Raw genomic sequence first — 22,030 nt, 5'->3', positions numbered from 1 at the left:
GCTGGTCGTGATAAAAGCGCAAGCTTCTTGTTGCGAGTGCAAGAAAGTGCGTGAAAACTTCATGGAGGAATCTCTAGTTTTACCCTCCTCGCAGATCCAGAGGACGGATCTAATATTGATGTTCATCTTCTTGGTATTGGCGATTTTGTTGCTACTGGTGTTTTATTTGGTATTTCTGTACATTAACGTAGGATTTAGATTATGCAGAACGGTGATGAACGGACCCAGACGGTATCCGGTTGTGGGTTCGCTGCTTGCATTTTGGAGGAATCGAAGCAGGCAATTAGAATGGTACGCCCAGATGATTTCAGAATCCCCCACGCAGACCATCGTGGTGGAGCGACTCGGATGCGTTCGAACAGTTGTGACGGCGAATCCGGAGAATGTAGAGCACATGCTGAAGACGCGGTTCGACAATTATCCCAAGGGCTGTTGGGTATTTTTAAATGGAGAAATACCAAAACCAACAAAACAAAATTCACCACAGAGACAATACTCTGTTTCCTCTGTCCAGGATCTTTTGACAAGAACCTCTTAAAATCAAAATGACTCAGAAGACACCATTACACAGTCACAAAGCATTTCTATTAATTAAAAACAAACTGAAACTCTGTTACATATTTCTTCCTCTGTTCAAAGAGGGAATTACAAAAACAACTCTGCTGCTCTCACAGATTTTCCACTGCTGTGGAAATTACATACACAGCTCTCTGTTCTTCAAAAACTAAATCAAAACATTACATTGCCATTTCTTTATCGCACTGCTGTGCATTTACAAAATAAGAATCCCACTCACTCGTGCCTAACCACCCCACTCACAACATAAAAAAAAACTACACACCAAACTACAGCACACGGGCTATATTCAACATATGACAACGTGTTATAAAAATATAAAAAAAACGTATGCCCATAACTATTTTAAATACATGCCCGTAACAATATTAAAGCCTCACTTAAATCTATATAAAACATATATAAAAGATATATGGGACGTATGCCCATTACCAAACTTAAAGCCTCCACCTAAAAACTACGGAACACATTAAACTCTATTTAATTCCTCCCACGGCGGTCAACGGATAAACTTTCACTCCACGTAAAAATTGATTTGACGTGGGCGGAAGGAAACTTTGGAAAGTCAACGGCTGAGATTACGCGATCAAATCGCTGAGCCAATCCAACGTGGTTCGCACGCCAACCTCCAGCAAAACAAACGACTTTTACCGTCCGGGGAAAGTGGTTTTGGGGCGTTCGTACATGGGACGCGTGGCGGAGAGTGAAGGTGTTCGGAGCCTCCTCCTGCTCGTACAGTCTTGGAGAATGGCGGTGCGGGGAGACCGGCCTGGTTTTCAAAAACCACCGCCGCGCTGTTCAAATTAACAATTTAACACTCCCCTTTAATTTTAACAGCCGCACGTTCGGTCATTCCCAAGCATTTTCTCAAAAATTCGAAACTCTTCTGAACCAGTGGCTTTGTCAAGATGTCTGCAACCTGTTCCTGAGTCCTGCAATGTTCTAGGACGATTTCTCCATTGTTCACTAATTCTCTGATGTAGTGAAACCTCGTATCAATGTGTTTCGTTCTCTTATGAAACACTGAATTCTTGGACAAAGCAATAGCAGAGCTATTGTCACAAAAGACCACTGTTGCTTTTGCCTGCTCTTGGCCTAAGCTTCTCAACATTCTTCTCATCCATACTGCCTGACATGCTGCTGCTGTAGCTGCCACATATTCTGCCTCTGCTGTAGATAATGCTACAATGGATTGCTTCTTAGAAGCCCATGAAATGGCTCCTGAACCCATATTGAAAACATAACCGGAAGTGCTCTTCCGATCATCTACACTTCCAGCCCAATCGCTATCTGTGTACCCAACCAAATCTGAATGTTCTGAGGCATGATATAGAATTCCAAACATTTTGGTACCTTTGACATACCTCAAAATTCTCTTTGCTGCCTGCCAATGTGCCTCCTTTGGCCTCTCCATGAACCTGGAAATCAAACTAACAGCATACATAATATCAGGCCTAGTTGCTGTTAAATACATAAGGCTGCCCACAATGCTTTTGTACAGGCTAGGATCAAAATCCTTGCTGCTGTCCTCTCTGCTGAGCTTTAATCCCATTACTGTGGGAGTGATTGCTGCCTTGCACTCTTGCATGTTAAATCTGCCCAAAACTTGATTTACATATCTTGCTTGAGATATAAAAATTCCTTTTTCATTTTGATCTACTTCTATGCCTAAGAAGTATCTCAACAAACCCATGTCAGTCATTTCAAATTCATCCTTCATGACTGATTTAAAATTCTCAATAAGATAAATATCATTTCCAGTGAAAATAACATCATCTACATACAAGACAACAATTAAAATTTTACCATCCTTTTCCTTGATGTAGACTGTGGGTTCTCCTTCACATTTGTCAAATTCATTATCCAATAGATATGAATCTATCCTGCTGTACCATGCTCTAGGCGCTTGCTTCAGCCCATAAAGAGCTTTCTTCAATTTGCACACTTTGTGCTCTTCACCTTTCTTCTCATAGCCGAGAGGTTGTTCAACATAAACCTCTTCCTTTAACACTCCATTTAGGAATGCTGACTTCACGTCCATTTGGTAGACTTTCCATTTGTTTTGTGCTGCTATGGACAGCACTGCTCTCACGGTTTCCATTCTTGCAACCGGTGCGAAAGTCTCCTCATAATCTCTCCCATACTGCTGCTTGTAGCCTTTGACAACCAGCCTTGCTTTATGCCTTTCAATCTTGCCTTCAGCATTGCTCTTCGTCTTGTAGACCCATTTCACACCAATGACTTCTTTGCCTTTTGGTAATTCAACCAAATCCCATGTTTTGTTTCTTTCTATGGCATTCATTTCCTCATCCATAGCTTCTATCCATTTCCTATCTTTAATAGCTTCTTCAAAATGGATAGGATCATCAACATGACAAAACAAGGCAAATAAGGAATTCATTCCTTCTTCATAAATTTCACTTAGATTTCTAAACTTCTTACCTCTTTCACTTGGTGTGCAAGTGCTTGAAGATGCACTTGAGTTTCCTCCTTGTGGTGTGCTTGGAGAAGCACTCTCATTGATCCTCAATGGTGTACCTTGCTGTTCTTGTGTTGGTGCTGCTGTTTGGGGATTCATTTCAGCCACCTCCTCTTCATCCTCATCATGAGACAAACAGTTTTTAATGTTCACTGTTTTCTCTATGCTTCCATCCCAAGCTTCCTCTTCAATGAATTGAACATCCCTGCTTACAAAGAACTTCTTGGTAGATGGAATGTACAGCCTGTAGGCTTTGGATTCCTCACTGTATCCAATGAAGATGCATTTCTCCCCTTTACTGTCCAACTTCCTCCTTAGTTTATCTGGAATGTGTGCATAGGCCACACACCCAAAAACTCTCATGTGGGTGACTACTTGCTTTCTCCCACTCCATGCCTCTTTTGGCACTTTGTTCATGACTGCCTTTGTAGGACACCTGTTCAAAATATACACTGCACAATGTACAGCTTCAGCCCAATACTCATTTGGCAAATGCTTTGCCTTCAACATGCTCCTTGCCATCTCCATGATGGTTCTGTTCTTCCTTTCAGCAACTCCATTTTGCTGTGGGGTGTACCGAGTTGTGAACTGTTTATGTATTCCATTTTCTCTACAAAACTTTAGGAATTCATTTGAGATATACTCACCTCCTCTATCAGTTCTCAATACTTTTATGTGCAGCCCGCTTTGGTTCTCCACAAGTGCTTTGAAGTTTTGGAATTTCTCAAAGACTTCACTTTTGTTCTTGAGGAAATATATCCAAGTCTTTCTTGTAAAATCATCAATGAATGTCAAGAAATATAGGCTGCCAGCTAATGATGGAGCTTGCATTGGTCCACACAAATCTGAGTGGATAATCTCTAAGGGTGTCTTTGCCCTTATGCTTTTCCCTGATGGAAAACTCTCTCTATGTTGTTTGCCCAATATACAACCTTCACAAAGGCTGTCCGGCTTCTCTATCAATGGTAATCCCTTTACCATTCCTTTTCTGCTCAATAAGTTTAGACCTCCAAAATTTAGATGCCCGAATCTCAAGTGCCATAACCAATTCTCATCCTTTGGCACGCTTTGGAAGGCCTCTTGGGTGACTGCTGCCATTTCCCTTTTGTTTTTCATCTCTGCCCAGATCCGGAGAGGGAACATCCTGTTCCTTGTCATCTTCACTTCAGCAATGCATCTTTTGCTGGGTGGTATGTCCATGATGGTGCACACATCATTTACAAAGTAAACATTGTAACCCTTTTGGATAAGCTGTCCAACACTCAAGAGGTTACATCTCATTCCGGGAACATAGTATACATCTTCTATGGTTTTCTTTTCTCCTTGTTTTGAAAATATTTTTACCTCCCCTTTTCCCATAACAGACACTTTACTATCAGTTCCTAGTGTGACCTCTGATTTCAAATTCTGATTTAAGGCTGAAAAGAGGGCTATATTCCCTGTCATATGGTTGCTGCAACCTGAGTCTAAAAACCATATGTCCTCACTATGTGTTTCAGCCATGTTACAAGCTAACAGGACATTTTCTTGACTGTTGTTTTCTCTTGTAACATTTGCATTTTGTCTGCTGTTCATATCATGCTGTTTCTTTCTACAATCACTAGCATAATGTCCATACTTTTTGCAATAATAGCATTGAACATTAGATTTATCATACCTTTGTCCTTGAGCCTGATACTGATCTCTTTGTTGGCTGCTGCCTTGACCTTGGTTCTGATTTGGATTGCTGCCTCTTCCTTGTGCATTTGCTGTGCTGTTCCTTCCACCTCTGTTCTGGCTTCTGCCTCTTCCTCTCTTGTTTCCTCTGCCTTGACCTCTTCCTCTTCCAAAGGACATCTGGGTCTTGAAGGCTTGCTCTAGGGATGAGTTTTCAATCCTACTCAACCTCTGCTCATGAGTTATCAGTGATGCATGTAGCTCATCAACTGAATATTTTGAGAGATCCTTTGTCTCTTCAATGGTGGTGACTATGGCATCAAACCTTGAGGGTAAGACCCTCAATATTTTCTCCACTATTCTTCTATCTTCAATTGTTTCTCCATGAGTTCTCATTTGTGTGATTACACCAATCACATGAGTGAAGAATGATTCAATGTTGTCTGACTCCTTCATCTTCAAGTTTTCAAAATCCTTTCTCAGCATTTGCAATTTTGCTGTCTTCACTCTCTCCATGCCTTGATAGGCTGTCTTGAGAGTTTGCCATGCTTCATGTGATGTTGTAGCTGCTGCTATCCTTGGGAATATACTCTGGTCCACTGCTTGATACAACAAGACAATGGCCTTTGCATCCTTCTTCCTATTGAGCTTCAGCTGATCCTTCTCTCCCTGAGTTAATGCATTGAACTCAGTTTCATCTGCTGGTTCCTCAAACCCATATTCTACTAGTTCCCATATATCTTGAGCGATGAACAAAGCTCTCATGGTTATAGACCAGTAGTCATAGTTCTTCCCATTAAAGTGTGGGAGCTGGGTGTTGAACATACCCATGCTTGTGCTTGCCATTCCTTGCATCTTGAACTATGGTTTTAAATCCTTGACTGTGATTTTTTTAAAACTGACTGTCTTCAGCAATAAGAAGAGAAATGCTTTTGGGGAATACCTGAATCCTTCGCTGTCTGAGTCTTTTGTCTGCCTGAGAAGTTTTGCTGCAGCAACAACCTTCTCCCTTCAGCTTCTTTAACTTCTTTAAAGAGCCTAAGCCTGCTCTGATACCACTGTTGGGTATTTTTAAATGGAGAAATACCAAAACCAACAAAACAAAATTCACCACAGAGACAATACTCTGTTTCCTCTGTCCAGGATCTTTTGACAAGAACCTCTTAAAATCAAAATGACTCAGAAGACACCATTACACAGTCACAAAGCATTTCTATTAATTAAAAACAAACTGAAACTCTGTTACATATTTCTTCCTCTGTTCAAAGAGGGAATTACAAAAACAACTCTGCTGCTCTAACAGATTTTCCACTGCTGTGGAAATTACATACACAGCTCCCTGTTCTTCAAAAACTAAATCAAAACATTACATTGCCATTTCTTTATCGCACTGCTGTGCATTTACAAAATAAGAATCGCACTCACTCGTGCCTAACCACCCCACTCACAACATAAAAAAAAACTACACACCAAACTACAGCACACAGGCTATATTCAACATATGACAACGTGTTATAAAAATATAAAAAAAACGTATGCCCATAACTATTTTAAATACATGCCCGTAACAATATTAAAGCCTCACTTAAATCTATATAAAACATATATAAAAGATATATGGGACGTATGCCCATTACCAAACTTAAAGCTTCCACCTAAAAACTACGGAACACATTAAACTCTATTTAATTCCTCCCACGGCGGTCAACGGATAAACTTTCACTCCACGTAAAAATTGATTTGACGTGGGCGGAAGGAAACTTTGGAAAGTCAACGGCTGAGATTACGCGATCAAATCGCTGAGCCAATCCAACGTGGTTCGCACGCCAACCTCCAGCAAAACAAACGACTTTTACCGTCCGGGGAAAGTGGTTTTGGGGCGTTCGTACATGGGACGCGTGGCGGAGAGTGAAGGTGTTCGGAGCCTCCTCCTGCTCGTACAGTCTTGGAGAATGGCGGTGCGGGGAGACCGGCCTGGTTTTCAAAAACCACCGCCGCGCTGTTCAAATTAACAATTTAACAAAGGCGAGCCTTTCACGGCCATTCTCCACGATCTGTTGGGGAAGGGTATCTTCAATTCTGACGGGGACGCCTGGAAATTGCAGCGGAAGGTCGCCAGCTACGAGTTCAATACCCATTCTATCCGCAATTTCATTCTACATGTCCTGGAGGCTGTCACGGATCGACTCTTGCCAATTCTAGAGGAGGCGAGCGAGCGGGGTAGCTGCTTGGATTTGCAGGATATTCTGCAGCGTTTCGCCTTTGATAATATATGCAAAGTTGCGTTTGGGGTCGATCCGGCTTTTCTCGATGGAAGCCTTCCTGTTTCGGAACTGTCGCAGGCTTTCGATTTGGCAACGGGGCTTAGCGCTCGGAGGTCCACTGAGCCCATCTCGTTGGTGTGGAAGATAAAGAGAATGCTTAACGTTGGCTCAGAAAGGCGCCTCTCACGAGCGGTGGAGGCCGTACACCAATTCGCAATTGATGTCATTCTGCAACGCAGACAGGAGATCGCTAGCGGCTCTCCCTGCAAACAGGATCTGCTCTCTAGATTCATGGGGCTCACCAATGTACAAGCAGATCTGCCAGAACGAAACGCCTATCGTTCCGAAGAGTTTCTTCGAGACTCCATCATCAGTTTCGTTTTGGCCGGCAGAGACACCACCTCGGCTGCACTAACGTGGTTCTTCTGGCTCCTCACCTCACATCCCCATGTTGAAGATGCAATACACAAAGAGACAACACGTCTCATGGCCGTCAAACCCGGAGCCAAAAGGGAAGGAAATCCCCTGGTATTTTCATACGAGGATCTGCGAAGCATGCATTACCTACACGCTTCAATCTGCGAATCGATGAGACTTTATCCGCCGGTCCTTTTGGACTCCAGACACGCCCTCCACAACGACGTTCTGCCCGATGGGACTTTCGTGGGCAAAGGCAATCGGGTGACTTATCACCCGTACGCCATGGGTAGAATTGACGCCATGTGGGGCGCCGACTGTCTGCAATTCAAGCCGGAAAGGTGGATGAACGAGGATGGCCATTTCGCCCCGCAGAGTCCATTCAAGTTTGCAGTCTTCCATGGAGGCCCGCGGACCTGTCTGGGTAAAGACATGGCGTTTACTCAGATGAAATATGTTGCGGCGACTGTGATTTCCATGTTCAGATTGCGGCGGCCTTCTGAGTATTCTGCTGCGGGAGCTCCAAAGCTCATTCACAGCTTGACTGCGCGCATGAAGGGGGGTTTTCCCGTTGTTGTTGAAAAAAGGGAGGTGTGCTTTATATCATAGCAGTAGCGCTTCTCTAACTTTCACTGTTCTTGTTCTCATTGTAACTTCGCTATGGTTCAGCCCCCAAACACAAAGAAAAGGCAATCAGACCTTAGTTTTACATTTTCTTTAACATCTTCTTCTTTGCTGCGTCAGTTTTTTTTGTAGGGTTGACACTTAGTGTCTAAACCGCCACTGTCGTCTATAATCGGCCTAAGTTTCTTAACTTCAATTACTGTACTATTTGGGTTGGCACTTCTGTGTTTTACGATATCAGTAACTTATTAATGTACGGATGAACATTGGAAACGAAGCCTATCGTTTACACTGAGAAAGCTGGCAAATATCATTATGGGTTTAACGAATTTTTCACTGTACTTATTACAAATTAGCTTGTCATTTTTTTTGGAATGAAAATTTTAAATTAGTATTTTAAATTTATTATTTGTTTTTTTATTTAGAATTGTTTTCACGGCTTGTGAGGGTAAACATGAGAGGAAGAGTTACTATGACATGACTTGACTTCCTAAATCACATTAAGAAAATGGAGTCGACAAAATGAAATTTTAATGACTTTCCTTACTAGCTACAGGCCCGCCCCAGGAGAGCTAACCGTCATGAAACTTTAATGACCTTCCTCAGGAGCTATAGGGCTCACACGAACTAAACAACCACTCCAAAGTGCCCAAACCGTGAGATACATGCATTCAGGAGTTAAACCTCATGAAACTTTAATGACCTTCCTCAATGACCTTCCTCAGGAGCTATAGGGCTCACACGAACTAAACAACCACTCCAAGTGCCCAAACCCTGAGATACATGCATTCAGGAGTTAAACCTCATGAAACTTTAATGACCTTCCTCAGGAGCTATAGGGCCCATAGGAGCTAAACAACCACTCCAAGTGCCCAAACCCTCAGATACTTGCATTTTAAGTGATCTGTACTCAAAGTCACTTGCATAAAAGGACAAGTTAAAGACTATGACCCTCCAATCGGATGGATAACCCCGCTCACACGAACTAAACAACCACTCCAAGTGCCCAAACCCTCAGATACTTGCATTCAGGAGTTAACCCTCATGAAACTTTAATGACCTTCCTCAGGAGCTATAGGGCCCACAGGAGCTAAACAACCACTCCAACTGCCCAAACCCTCAGATACTTGCATTTTAAGTGATCTGTACTCAAAGTCACTTGCATAAAAAGACAAGCCAAAGGCTATGACCCTCCAATCAGATGGATAACCCCGCGTCTCAGCGACTGTAGTCTAGATTTTCCAATTCTGAGTATGCGACCCCAAAATTTGAGCCACTTTTTGGGAGATACTGGTAAAAAATTCTAGAATGACGAATGACACGAGGACAAAGCCACTAATGCAAAACTTAGTCAAAAACTGACCTATATAGGCGTAACCATGATAGACTTTTCGTCAAACACGTCGTGAACATGTAATCTACAAATCATAAATGCATATTTGATCATAGGGGTTTGATACTTATCTCAGAATCGTCAAGAAGATCTAATGCCCTCTCACAATGGCTTCAATAACATCTATTAGGTCATGCATTCAATAACCATTCATTTACCAATCAAACATGTTAAGAGCCATAACTAGAATTTCTCATGAAACCAAGCTTATAACCATCATATAACCAGAATAATAACAATAATAGAAAAACCATCAAAACCACATAATAACAAGTATAAATATTCATAAAAGTGCAAGAGTAAAAGAACTCTTATTAACATATGCAAAAGTCAACCAAGTCTGTGACTTCCACGTAGCACCCAACCATAGATTAGACTGAACCAAATCTCTCCTTCAGCCAATCACCCTCGTGGCATATTCCAAGCATGAATGTAAGATTTCATGGAATAAACCAAGCAAAACCAAACCAAACTTCCAAAGGCCAACCACCTAACCCTCATTCCACCTCATGATCAGACATCACTAGCCATCACCATATCAGTCTCTACCCAAGATTTCCACGACTCTGAAGCATTTGTTCCAACCCAACTCCAAGACTAGTAACTTAACCCACTATTGTCATAGGGCTCCAAAGATTTTGTCCAACCAAGGCTTAAAGACTAGTAAGTCAAACCACCAAGGACCCCAAAGCGTTTGTCCAACCAAGGCTTCGAGGACTAGTAGTTCAACCCAAATTGTTCCAAGGCTTCAAGAGGGTTTGTCCAATGAGGGCTCCAAGAACTAGTAACTCAACCCATGGCCATGAGAAACATGAGCACCAATCAGAAACAATCAAGTGGGAAAACCACAACACCATGGCTATCTGGGAAATGACAAGCCTAGGAAAAATCACAATCAATCTAAGAATCCTCCATGGCTATCTGGGAAATGACAAGGCTAGGAAAAATCACAATCAATCTAAGAATCCTCCATGTAAATGACAAATCATAACCAAATAATCACATGCATATATCATGGATGCCAAAACTAACAAGAAAATCATACATGCAACTCGATACCTCAAAGCAATCGAATTGTAGTGGTTGATCTCGCTATCCCCTTGCGCTTTTCTACTTTTCTTTTGCCTTCTTTTGTAAATCCAATGAAAACTATAATGCTCCAAACATGCTTCAACAACGCTCCAAGATTTCTTTAAGTGTGTAAGAGTAGGATTGAGAGAAAATAGAATGAGAGTGCCAAAGAATGAACCTACAAAAAGTTGTGAATTGATTCTGAGAAGCTTTTTTATCATTGAGACTTTTATTTTTTCTTCAATTTTCCTCACATGCAATTTTGTGATCCTTCACTTCTTTTTCTCTTATTTTCTTTTATTTTGTAAATAAATACCAATAAATGCCTCTTTGCCTTTGTCAATTTCCATAGCCATAAATTAATCACAAGTAATCGATATCACTATGTTTTGCCCAACATTCAACTTGGAATACATGTCGTATGACCGTGGTTTTATTTTCTCTTTATTAACTTTATTACATACATTTTTAACCGAAAATGTTACATTTGTGTATTTATAGAAAATTATAAAATAAATAATAAAGTTATAAATTCTTTTGTTTAGAACTTTGTAATTGGTTGGCCATGAAAATTTTAATTTAAAATTTTATCATGAAAAAATAAAGAAAAAACTATATATAAAAATTCAACTTTCATTTTAATTTTCAATTTATATTAATGTATCACTGAATTTAAGATAGAAATAGTGATGCATATTCATCCATTTAAAATCCCCAAGTCAAATGTTCTTTTAATATCATATTCCTACCCAAAACTTGTAATTGTTATAGGTATACTTTTCTATAGGTGCATAAGAACCTTACTAGCGACTTAGTAGAAATTTAGAATTTCAAAAAAAAAATGAAAATCACATTTTTATGTATATGGTATACTTACAAATTTAATGTCACATATTTATTCTATTTTTTATATGTGTTTTTTTACAAATATTTTTAATTTTTTTATTAGAAAAACTAAACTTTTTATAATATTATGACAATAAACAAATTTAGACCATTTTCCTTATATAATTAAGAAAGTTTAAATATTGAATAGAAAATAAATTTTTAAAATATAAATATACATTAAAATATTTTGTCGAAGTTAAATAAAGCTATCATGTAAGTGGCCAGAAACAAATATTGAATCTACAAATTAATAAGGATTATTTAGGACACGAAAGTAGGTTTGAAACCTTTGGCTCAAAGGCCTTCAACCTCCATACAAATGTAAAACCAAAGAAGTAGTTGATTGTTTTTAATGCTATAACTCGAAAATAAACCATGTTCAATGACTTTTTTGCCTACAAATGGAAGCCCTTGTTGTTACGTAGGGATCCCGCTTGAATTTGTATTTTATATCTACCACATGATCAATGGAGATTATTTACAAGATTAAGGCTTCTGTGATAAGATATTTTAAGGTCATGATTTGAAATCTTTCTTTCATATTATAACCTTCTCAATTTTAATCTTCATCCATAATGAATATTATTAATATTATAAATTAAACAAACACTTTTATGCGTAAGAGTTTTTCAAATATGTATGTGTTTTTTCAAATTCTTAGCAATTATGAGCTAAATGTTGAACTTATTTTTTAAGTAGGTTTTGAAGTACAATAATATCTTTTTTTTGAGTTTTCTCTTTCCCAATCAATATTGATATTGTACTTTAAGGTTTTCTTATACATAATTAGGTGTTTCATTTAAAAAAACATGTTTATAAAAACTTATAATGTCAATATTCATGATGATTGAAGTCTTTTATGGAATGAAAACATTCATAATATCTTCAACCATATAATATTTACCATAATTGTCACATTTATTTGGACCATATTTCACCACCTTTATTACTCTTTATATCCTCTCATGCTTCTAAAAATTAAAAATAATTATAAAAATTAAAAATAATATGATATTCATATTCAAATATTATCTCAAAATAAAAATAAAAAATCCCTTACCCTTCTTCAACATTACCCCATTCACTTACCATTGTTATCCAACCCTCTTCATAATATGTCCTCTCTTTTTACCACCACATTCACTTACCATTGTTATCCAACCCTCTTCATAATATGTCATTTCCTTTTACAAATACACATTAGTTGTATAATTTTGCGAAGGGACATATTGGAATATATATAATTTTAACTAATTTTATATAAAAAGATATTTACAAATTATTATAAATAAAATTTTATAAAATAAATATAAAAAATATAATTTTTTATTAATCTTAATGAAAAAAAATTATAAAAATTAAATTGTATATTGATTATTAATAGTACAGCAATAATTAAAGTAAAATATAAAGTTTAATTTTAAAAAATATTTTTTATTAATATTTTTTAATGAGATCATAATTTGGAGGGTTTAGTGCGACTTTCATATAATATAATGTCAAGTGAATATTTATCTCATAGATTTGCTAATGTAATTTTTAGATATAGTTGTAATATTATGGTCATGAATTTTAAATATGATCTGGACAATAATTTCTTATTGTTAAGGTTTTTTAGCAAAACCACCAAAAATTAAAATCCCTAAAAATAGCCCATACTCAAGTAAATAACAAATTTACTATAATTACGGGTTATCTTGAGTGGTTAAGAAAAATAATTATTAGCCTCTCAACACAAAGTTAAATCCTACTAGTGATATGATAAGCTTTTATGCTTTCTTTATTGGAAAATGAATGGGGATATAGTTGTCCTTATGGAACCCACAATCCTAGTGTCCATTTATATATTTAATAATGAATGGTGTTGGATCCATTTTTTAATTGTATTTATAAATTCCAACAAAAAAATCCAAAACTTAGATTAAATTGTTCCCTTCTTATAGCTATAGTCTAAATGTTACATGTTTTATCTTTTTTTCTAGCATATTCTCTAATCAAATTTTATTCAAATCCCATAACAAAAAAATCCAAAACTTAGATTAAATTGTTCCCTTGTTATAGCTATAATCTAAAAGTTACATGTTTTATCTTTTTTTTCTAGCATATTCTCTAATCAAATTTTATTCAAATCCCATAAGGATGTGTTGGAATCACAAATTTGAGTTATGAAATGTATAGATATGGAGTCTCAAAGAGCTTCTTAGTGTGTTGAATGCATTTAAGGATTCAAAAACAAGTTAACGTATTTTAGATAAAAAAAAATCATTATCTCACAAAAAATTATAATTTTGGATTCAAGCTAAAAAATCAAATCTTAAAATAGTTAGAGAGTGCACTTCTTATAGCCATTCTCTAATACTTCTACAGTTTGGCCCTTTTTGGGGCTTATTTTTTTGCTAGATTTTGTTTGAAATCTAACATAGATGTGAAGAAATCACAAGTTTGAGCTATGAAATTTTTTGTGAAATCCAACAAAATGAGAGAGAATTACAATTTGTAGATATGAAATGTGCACAATCCAAATTTCATAGATATTTTCCAAATCCATTTATGCTTTCAAAAACACATTTTCCTAGTCTATTACTTTTACATTCAAAAACACATCTTCCTAATGTAATACATTTACTTTTTTTTTTTTTTTTTTATAGGACAATTTTATAGTCAATTTTATCTAAAATCTATTAGAGATATATTAGAGTCACAAGTTAAAGTTATCAAATGTGCACAATTAAAATATCACAAAAAATCATAAATTAAAGTTATCAAATATGCACAATTAAAATATCACAAAAATATTTTTTAAACTATTAAATATATTTATATATTTAAAAATATATTTTCCAAAGCCATTTATGCTTTCAAAAACACATTATCCTAGTCTATTACTTTTACATTCAAAAACACATTTTCCTAATGTAATACTTTTACTTTTTTTACTTTTTATAGGACATTTTTATAGTCAATTTTATCTAAAATCTATTAGAGATATATTAGAGTCACAAGTTAAAGTTATCAAATGTGCACAATAATATCACGTAAATTAAAGTTATCAAATATGCACAATTTAAATATCACAAAAATATTTTTTAAACTATTAAATATATTTATATATTTAAAAATATATTTTCCAAATCCATTTATGCTTTCAAAAACACATTTTTACATTCAAAAACACATTTTCCTAACGTAATACTTTTACTTTTTTTTTTTTACTTTTTATAGGACATTTTTATAGTCAATTTTATCTAAAATCTATTAGGGATATATTAGAGTCACAAGTTAAAATTATCAAATGTGCACAATTAAAATATCACAAAAAATCATAAATTAAAGTTATCAAATATGCACAATTAAAATATCACAAAAATATTTTTTAAACTATTAAATATATTTTCCAAATCCATTTATGCTTTCAAAAACACATTTTCCTAGTCTATTACTTCTACATTCAAAAACACATTTTCCTAACCTAATACTTTTATTTATTATTTTTACTTTTTATAGGACATTTTATAGTCAGTTTTATCTAAAATCTATTAGAGATATATTAGAGTCACAAGTTAAAGTTATCAAATGTGCACAATTAAAATATCACAAAAAATCATAAATTAAAGTTATCAAATATGCACAATTAAAATATCACAAAAATATTTTTTAAACTATTAATATGTTTATATATTTAAAAATATATTTTCCAAATCCATTTATGCTTTCAAAAACATATTTTCCTAGTCTATTACTTTTACATCCAAAAACACATTTTCCTAATGTAATACTTTTACTTTTTTTTACTTTTTTATAGGACATTTTTATAGTCAATTTTATCTAAAATCTATTAGAGATATATTAGAGTCACAAGTTAAAGTTATCAAATGTGCACAATTAAAATATCACAAACAATCATAAATTAAAGTTATCAAATATGCACAATTAAAATATCACAAAAATATTTTTTAAACTATTAATCATATTTATATATTTAAAAATATATTTTCCAAATGCGTTTATGCTTTCAAAAACACATTTTCCAAGTCTATTACTTTTACATTCAAAAACACTTTTTCCTAATGTAATACTTTTACTTTTTTTTTTTTACTTTTGATAGGACATTTTTATAATCAATTTTATCTAAAATCTATTAGAGATATATTAGAGTCACAAGTTAAAGTTATCAAATGTGCACAATTAAAATATCACAAACAATCATAAATTAAAGTTATGAAATATGCACAATTAAAATATCACAAAAATATTTTTTAAACGATTAAATATATTTATATATTTAAAAATAAATTTTCCAAATCCATTTATGCTTTCAAGAACACGTTTTTCTAGTCTATTACTTTTACATTCAAAAACACATTTTCCTAATGTAATACTTTTACTTTTTTTTTTTACTTTTTATAGGAAATTTTTATAGTCAATATTATCTAAAATCTATTAGAAATATATTGGAGTCACAAGTTAAAGTTTTCAAAGGTGCACATTCAAAATATCATAAAAATTCATAAATTAAAGTCATCAAATATGCACAATTAAAATATCACAAAAATATTTTTTAAACTATTAAATATATTATATATTTAAAAATATAGTTTCCAAATCCATTTATGCTTTCAAGAACACATTTTCCTAGTCTATTACTTTTACATTCAAAAAAACATTTTCCTAATGTAATACTTTTACTTTTTTTACTTTTTATAGGACATTTTTATAGTCAATTTTATCTAAAACCTATTAGAGATATATTAGAGTCACAAGTTAAAGTTTTCAAATGTGCACAATTAAAATATCACAAAAAGTCATAAATTAAAGTCATCAAATATGCACAATTAAAATATCACAAAAATATTTTTTAAACTATTGAATATATTTATATATTTAGAAATATATTTTCCAAGTCCATTTATGCTTTCAAAAACACATTTTCCTAGTCTATTACCTTTACATTCAAAAACACATTTTCCTAATGTAATACTTTTTCTTTTTTTAATTTTTATAGGACATTTTTATAGTCAAATTTATCTAAAATCTATTAGGGATATATTAGAGTCACAAGTTAAAGTTATCAAATGTGCACAATTAAAATATCACAAAAAGTCATAAATTAAAGTTATCAAATATGCACAATTAAAATATCACAAAAATATTTTTTAAACTATTAAATATATTTATATATTTAAAAATATATTTTTCAAATCCATTTATGCTTTCAAAAACACATTTTCCTAGTCTATTGCTTTTACATTCAAAAACACAATTTCCTAATGTAATACTTTTACTTTTTTTTACTTTTTATACGACATTTTGATAGTCAATTTTATCTAAAATCTATTAGAGATATATTAGAGTCAAAAGTTAAAGTTATCAAATGTGCACAATTAAAATATCACAAAAAATCATAAATTAAAGTTATCAAATATGCACAATTAAAATATCACAAAAATATTTTTTAAACTATTAAATATATTTATATATTTAAAAACATATTTTCCAAATTCATTTATGCTTTCAAAAACACATTTTCTTAGTCTATTACTTTTATATTCAAAAACACATTTTCCTAATGTAATACTTTACTTTTTTTTACTTTTCATAGGACATTTTTATAGTCAGTTTTATCTAAAATCTATTAGAGATATATTAGAGTTACAAGCTAAAGTTATCAAATGTGCACAATTAAAATATCACAAAAAATCATAAATTAAAGTTATCAAATATGCACAATTAAAATATCACAAAAATATTTTTTAAACTATTAAATATATTTATATATTTAAAAATATATTTTCCAAATCCATTTATGCTTTCAAAAACACATTTTCCTAGTCTATTACTTTTACATTCAAAAACACATTTTCCTAATGTAATACTTTTACTTTTTTTTAACCTTTTATAGGACATTTTTGTAGTCAATTTTATCTAAAATCTATTAGAGATATATTAGAGTCACAAGTTAAAGTTATCAAATGGGCACAATTAGAATATTACAAAAAATCATAAATTAAATTTATCAAATATGCACAATTAAAATATCACAAAAATATTTTTTAAACTATTAAATATATTTATATATTTAAAAATATATTTTCCAAATCCATTTATGCTTCCAAAAACACATTTTCCTAGTCTATTACTTTTACATTCAAAAACACATTTTCCTAATGTAATACTTTTACTTTTCTTTACCTTTTATAGGACATTTTAATAGTCAATTTTTTCTAAAATCTATTAGAGATATATTAGAGTCACAAGTTAAAGTTATCAAATGTGCACAATTAAAATATCAAACACAATCATAAATTAAAGTTATCAAATATGCAGAATTAAAATATCACAAAAATATTTTTTAAACTATTAAACATATTTATAGATTTAAAAATATATTTTCCAAATCCATTTATGCCTTCAAAAGCACATTTTCCTAATGTAATACTTTTACTTTTTTTTTAAACTTTTTATAGGACATTTTTATAGTCAATTTTATCTAAAATCTATTAGAGATATGTAATATACCTATTGTGATTAACCCCACGTAAGGTAATTTTAAGTTACCAATCAGTTAATCAAACCTGCGTAAAAGTAATTTTAAATTACATATCAGTTACAACTAATTCTTGGCATTGGTTAAATGGATAGCGAGCTTAACACAGGGATTTTGCAGAAGGAGTACTGAAGAACGTTCTCGACAAGCGGTAACCAGGTAAGTAACAAAACCTTAAGACTCTACAACTATTGTGATACTTATAAGTAGTACATATTATCAGTAGGGGTTAGAAACCCTACAGTGTCATAAGCAAATAGAATAACTGCGAATGAGAAGATGACACAGTAATGCATGTCATTGTGTCAATTAGAATTACTTAACTCTGCATACGTGGCAAGAAAGGCTACTTAATAGAACAGAGTGAGATAAACGAAGGGGCTAGGGTTTGTAATTGCAGGGCCGAGTACCCTGTGAAGGAGAACTTGAGACATTATAATAGAAATTTATGCATTAAACTTATTGATTCGAAAAGCCTCGATAGCCTTACTGTCACGTGATATAGTAAGTGTAAATCTGGAGAAGGGCCATCGAAACTTTAGTTTATAAGACTGGAAGTATATCAGGGTACGGCAGGCAGAAGTTTAAGTAGCAAGCAGAACGAGTTCGCGACTGAAGAAGACCTTAAGACCGGCAGAAGCCTGAGGCCACTGTCGTTGTTCTCATGACCACTGTGAGATACAGAAATAGAACTTAGGTTCACGTTCAAACCCTATCGTAAGAAGGGAAAAACAAACAGAGGAACCACTGTAAATTTAAATGGACTGCTCTAATAATACTGTCGAGTACAAAACATCTATACATTTAACAATAGATGAATAATATCTAGCGTATAAGTCGCATGCAATAGCATCTGTACCTAAAAATAATAACTTCATATTCACAGTAAATGAATAATGCTGTTATGACAGAGGAATAAACGCATGGTCGTTACTATATTCATATCAGAACTCTACACTGTTAACTCCCCTAATTCATAATAAAGATTTAAGAGCAAACTGTATATAACAGTCGAAGTCCATGTCTCGGCGGTAATAGAACGATACCAGGGAATAACCTTAAATCTGTATGACTGAAAGTCTCATTTTTCTTAACCCTCGCCGAGTCGGCCAGACATCTATTGGATTAGATGCAGGCGTGAGTCCCGGCTGGGCTATCGAGGTGATTGGGGAAGCGGCGTATGCCGACTTACCAAACCCTCTTAAAAATCATAATCACCATGAATAGACTACAAAAGATACATATAAACAAATAATGAGAGATGCTGAAACTCGAAACCCTTACGGGAGCTTTTTATAAAGGAAACGATAAGAAATAGCTGGAAATATAATAATGTTCGGCGATAGACAACAGGCCGAGATAACATTAATTTACACAGGTATTCACACTCTGTAGTAGTTAAAAGAACTTAAAGAAAATCATATGGGTTCGGTCCCAAATTCATTAACCAGCAGAAGCTACAAAGTAAATACAGATACAGATTATATAAATGCGTCAATGTCCCTAAATCATAATACCAAGGCAGCCACTGAGCAGCTAAACTTATGACCGAGAGTTTCGACCCAGAATCTGCTGTAAGCAATGGAGGAAAAGTATCGGGCTGCACATACTCAAACCCCAATGGGTATGGCCCCGGATTTGAGCAGGCAGTGAAACTCCATCTGCGCCAACCGAAGAAGAAAGGTGGCGGAAATTATAAACTGAAACAGCAGAATACCCTCCGACAATCTTATACCAAAACCTTAACTAGTAGTTCATAATATGAGAGGGGGATTCGTGGCTATAGAAGTACCTGTGTATATCCAGCTTAGTAGCAGCAAAGGGCAGCTTATGCCGCTGAAGGAGCCACGACTGCGGGCTTGTCATTATCTGTCAATCAGCAATGAGGCCGTCACTGTGCGATTAATATGAGAACTCTGAACATTAATGCAAAACAAACCAACAGGTGGAGACCTTACCTAGCTTTGGAGCGGTGACTCTACGATGAGGATGCATGTGCTGTCGAGGGCAACCGAAGAAGGCCGAAGCAGGAATCGTGGAGCAAACGCCCAGTGGTAACAGAGTGTTACCCCGAGCTCTGGAGCGCCAAATGGAAACAGCAAAACCCCGATGAACGCGGGCCATAAACCTTATAAGCACAAATACATAACCCTGCGACGTGGAGTAATCCCCAACGTTGATTATCATCCAAACCTCTCTGCCGTGGATCTTGGCGGTAATGCCAAAGTGCTGAAGGTGGGAAGGATCCAGCCTGCAAAGCCATGGTCGATCACATGATCAGGCCAGCGGCATTAAAGGCAGGTCCAGGTGTAATGAGGAGGGGTTGCCAGCAAACAGAAGACAATTGGGTTTTAGTACTCTGACGATAAACTTAAGAACCATCCGCTGCATAAAGTTGAAATGGTATAGTCATATGTAGAACCATTAAACCATAACAAACCTTGACTCCGTAAGTTGGATGCATCAAACATGTTATATATATATCCGTTAGTGTGTGCACATGGTCATAGGGGAAGTAGTATGGTAACACATCGGACCTACTTTATACCCGCATGTGTAAGCTTTTATATATGGTTGAGGTTGATATATTCACCTTATAATTTTTTTTTTTAGTTATAGTTAAATTCAAGTACGAGGTCCAAGGGAACTTGCCAGATATGACAGTCCTCACAAAATCATCCAGCTCTCGGATTCTAAGAACACGCTTCACTTCGGATGCCGAATTAAAGAGCAGCTCCAGTCTACGAATGAAGAATGATGTTGCTATGGTATTTTTGGATTTTTGTCTCAATTTCCATATGTCGGCCTTCCTGTCCAAGTGTCCAATGTATGTGTTCAGTGTTATATGTCTGTGTCCAAGTGTCAATATGTTTCTGTGTTTCTTCTGTTCAGTCCAGCCATGGACAGTTTATCAGTGTCATGTAATAGAGCTCGCGGGTGCTGCAATGTGGGCAAGGCCAAAGAGACTGAGAAATCTTAAACCTTGCCCTATGTAATCTTTTTGTATATATGTTTTACACAGTTAATAGAAGTAGTCATATTCAGAAAAAAAAAAAAAATTCAAGTACGAGGTATGTGACAAGATATATTAGAGTCACAAGTTAAAGTTATGAAATGTGCACAATTAAAATATCACAAAAGGTCATAAATTAAAGTTTTCAAATATGCACAATTAAAATATCACAAAAATATTTTTTAAACTATTAAATATATTTATATATTTAAAAATATATTTTCCAAATCCATTTATGCTTTCAAAAACACATTTTCCTAGTCTATTACTTTTACATTCAAAAACACAATTTCCTAATGTAATACTTTTACCTTTTTTTTTTTACTTTTTAGAGGACATTTTTATAGTCAATTTTATCTAAAATCTATCAGAGATATATTAGAGTCACAAGTTAAAGTTATCAAATGTGCACAATTAAAATATCACAAACAATCATAAATTAAAGTTATCAAATATGGACAATTAAAATATCACAAAAATATTTTTTCAACTATTAAATATATTTTCCAAATCCATTTATGCTTTCAAGAACACATTTTTCTAGTCTATTACTTTTACATTCAAAAGCACATTTTCCTAATGTAATACTTTTACTTTTTTTTACTTTTTATAGGACATTTTTATAGTCAATTTTATGTAAAATCTATTAGAGATATATTAGAGTCACAAGTTAAAGTTATGAAATGTGCACAATTAAAATATCACAAAAGTCATAAATTAAAGTTATAAAATATGCACAATTAAAATATCACAAAAGTATTTTTCAAACTATTAAATATATTATATATTTAAAAATATATTTTTCAAATCCATTTATGCTTTCAAGAACACATTTTCCTAGTCTATTACTTTTACATTCAAAAACACATTTTCCTAATGTAATACTTTTACTTTTTTTCCCTTTTTATAGGACATTTTTATAGTCAATTTTATCTAAAATCTATTAGAGATATATTAGAGTCACAAGTTAAAGTTTTCAAATATGCGCAATTAAAATATCACAAAAAGTCATAAATTAAAGTCATCAAATATGCACAATTAAAATATCACAAAAATATTTTTTAAACTATTAAATATATTTATATATTTAAAAATATATTTTCCA

At 34.0% G+C, this 22,030-nt stretch overlaps 1 protein-coding gene across 1 annotated transcript; it reads left to right on the top strand.

Annotated features, from left to right (window-relative positions):
• The first annotated feature begins 214 nt into the window (after nt 1-214).
• Nucleotides 215-8,137, top strand: LOC149265561 (cytochrome P450 94B1-like). The gene is made up of 2 exons (XM_089393223.1): nt 215-428; nt 6,737-8,137. Exons 1-2 carry the CDS (start codon nt 215-217, stop codon nt 7,999-8,001), a joined length of 1,479 nt encoding a protein of 492 aa, XP_089249349.1. The 3' UTR covers nt 8,002-8,137.
• Nucleotides 8,138-22,030: the final 13,893 nt, after the last annotated feature.

Source organism: Pinus tabuliformis, chromosome 6 (genome assembly GCF_031772625.1).
Source record: "Pinus tabuliformis cultivar Carrire ecotype Pingquan chromosome 6, CPIR1, whole genome shotgun sequence".
NCBI classification, from domain to species: Eukaryota; Viridiplantae; Streptophyta; class Pinopsida; order Pinales; family Pinaceae; genus Pinus; species Pinus tabuliformis.
Note: the sequence above shows the minus strand (reverse complement) of the source record. Positions and strands in the feature narration are given on the sequence as shown.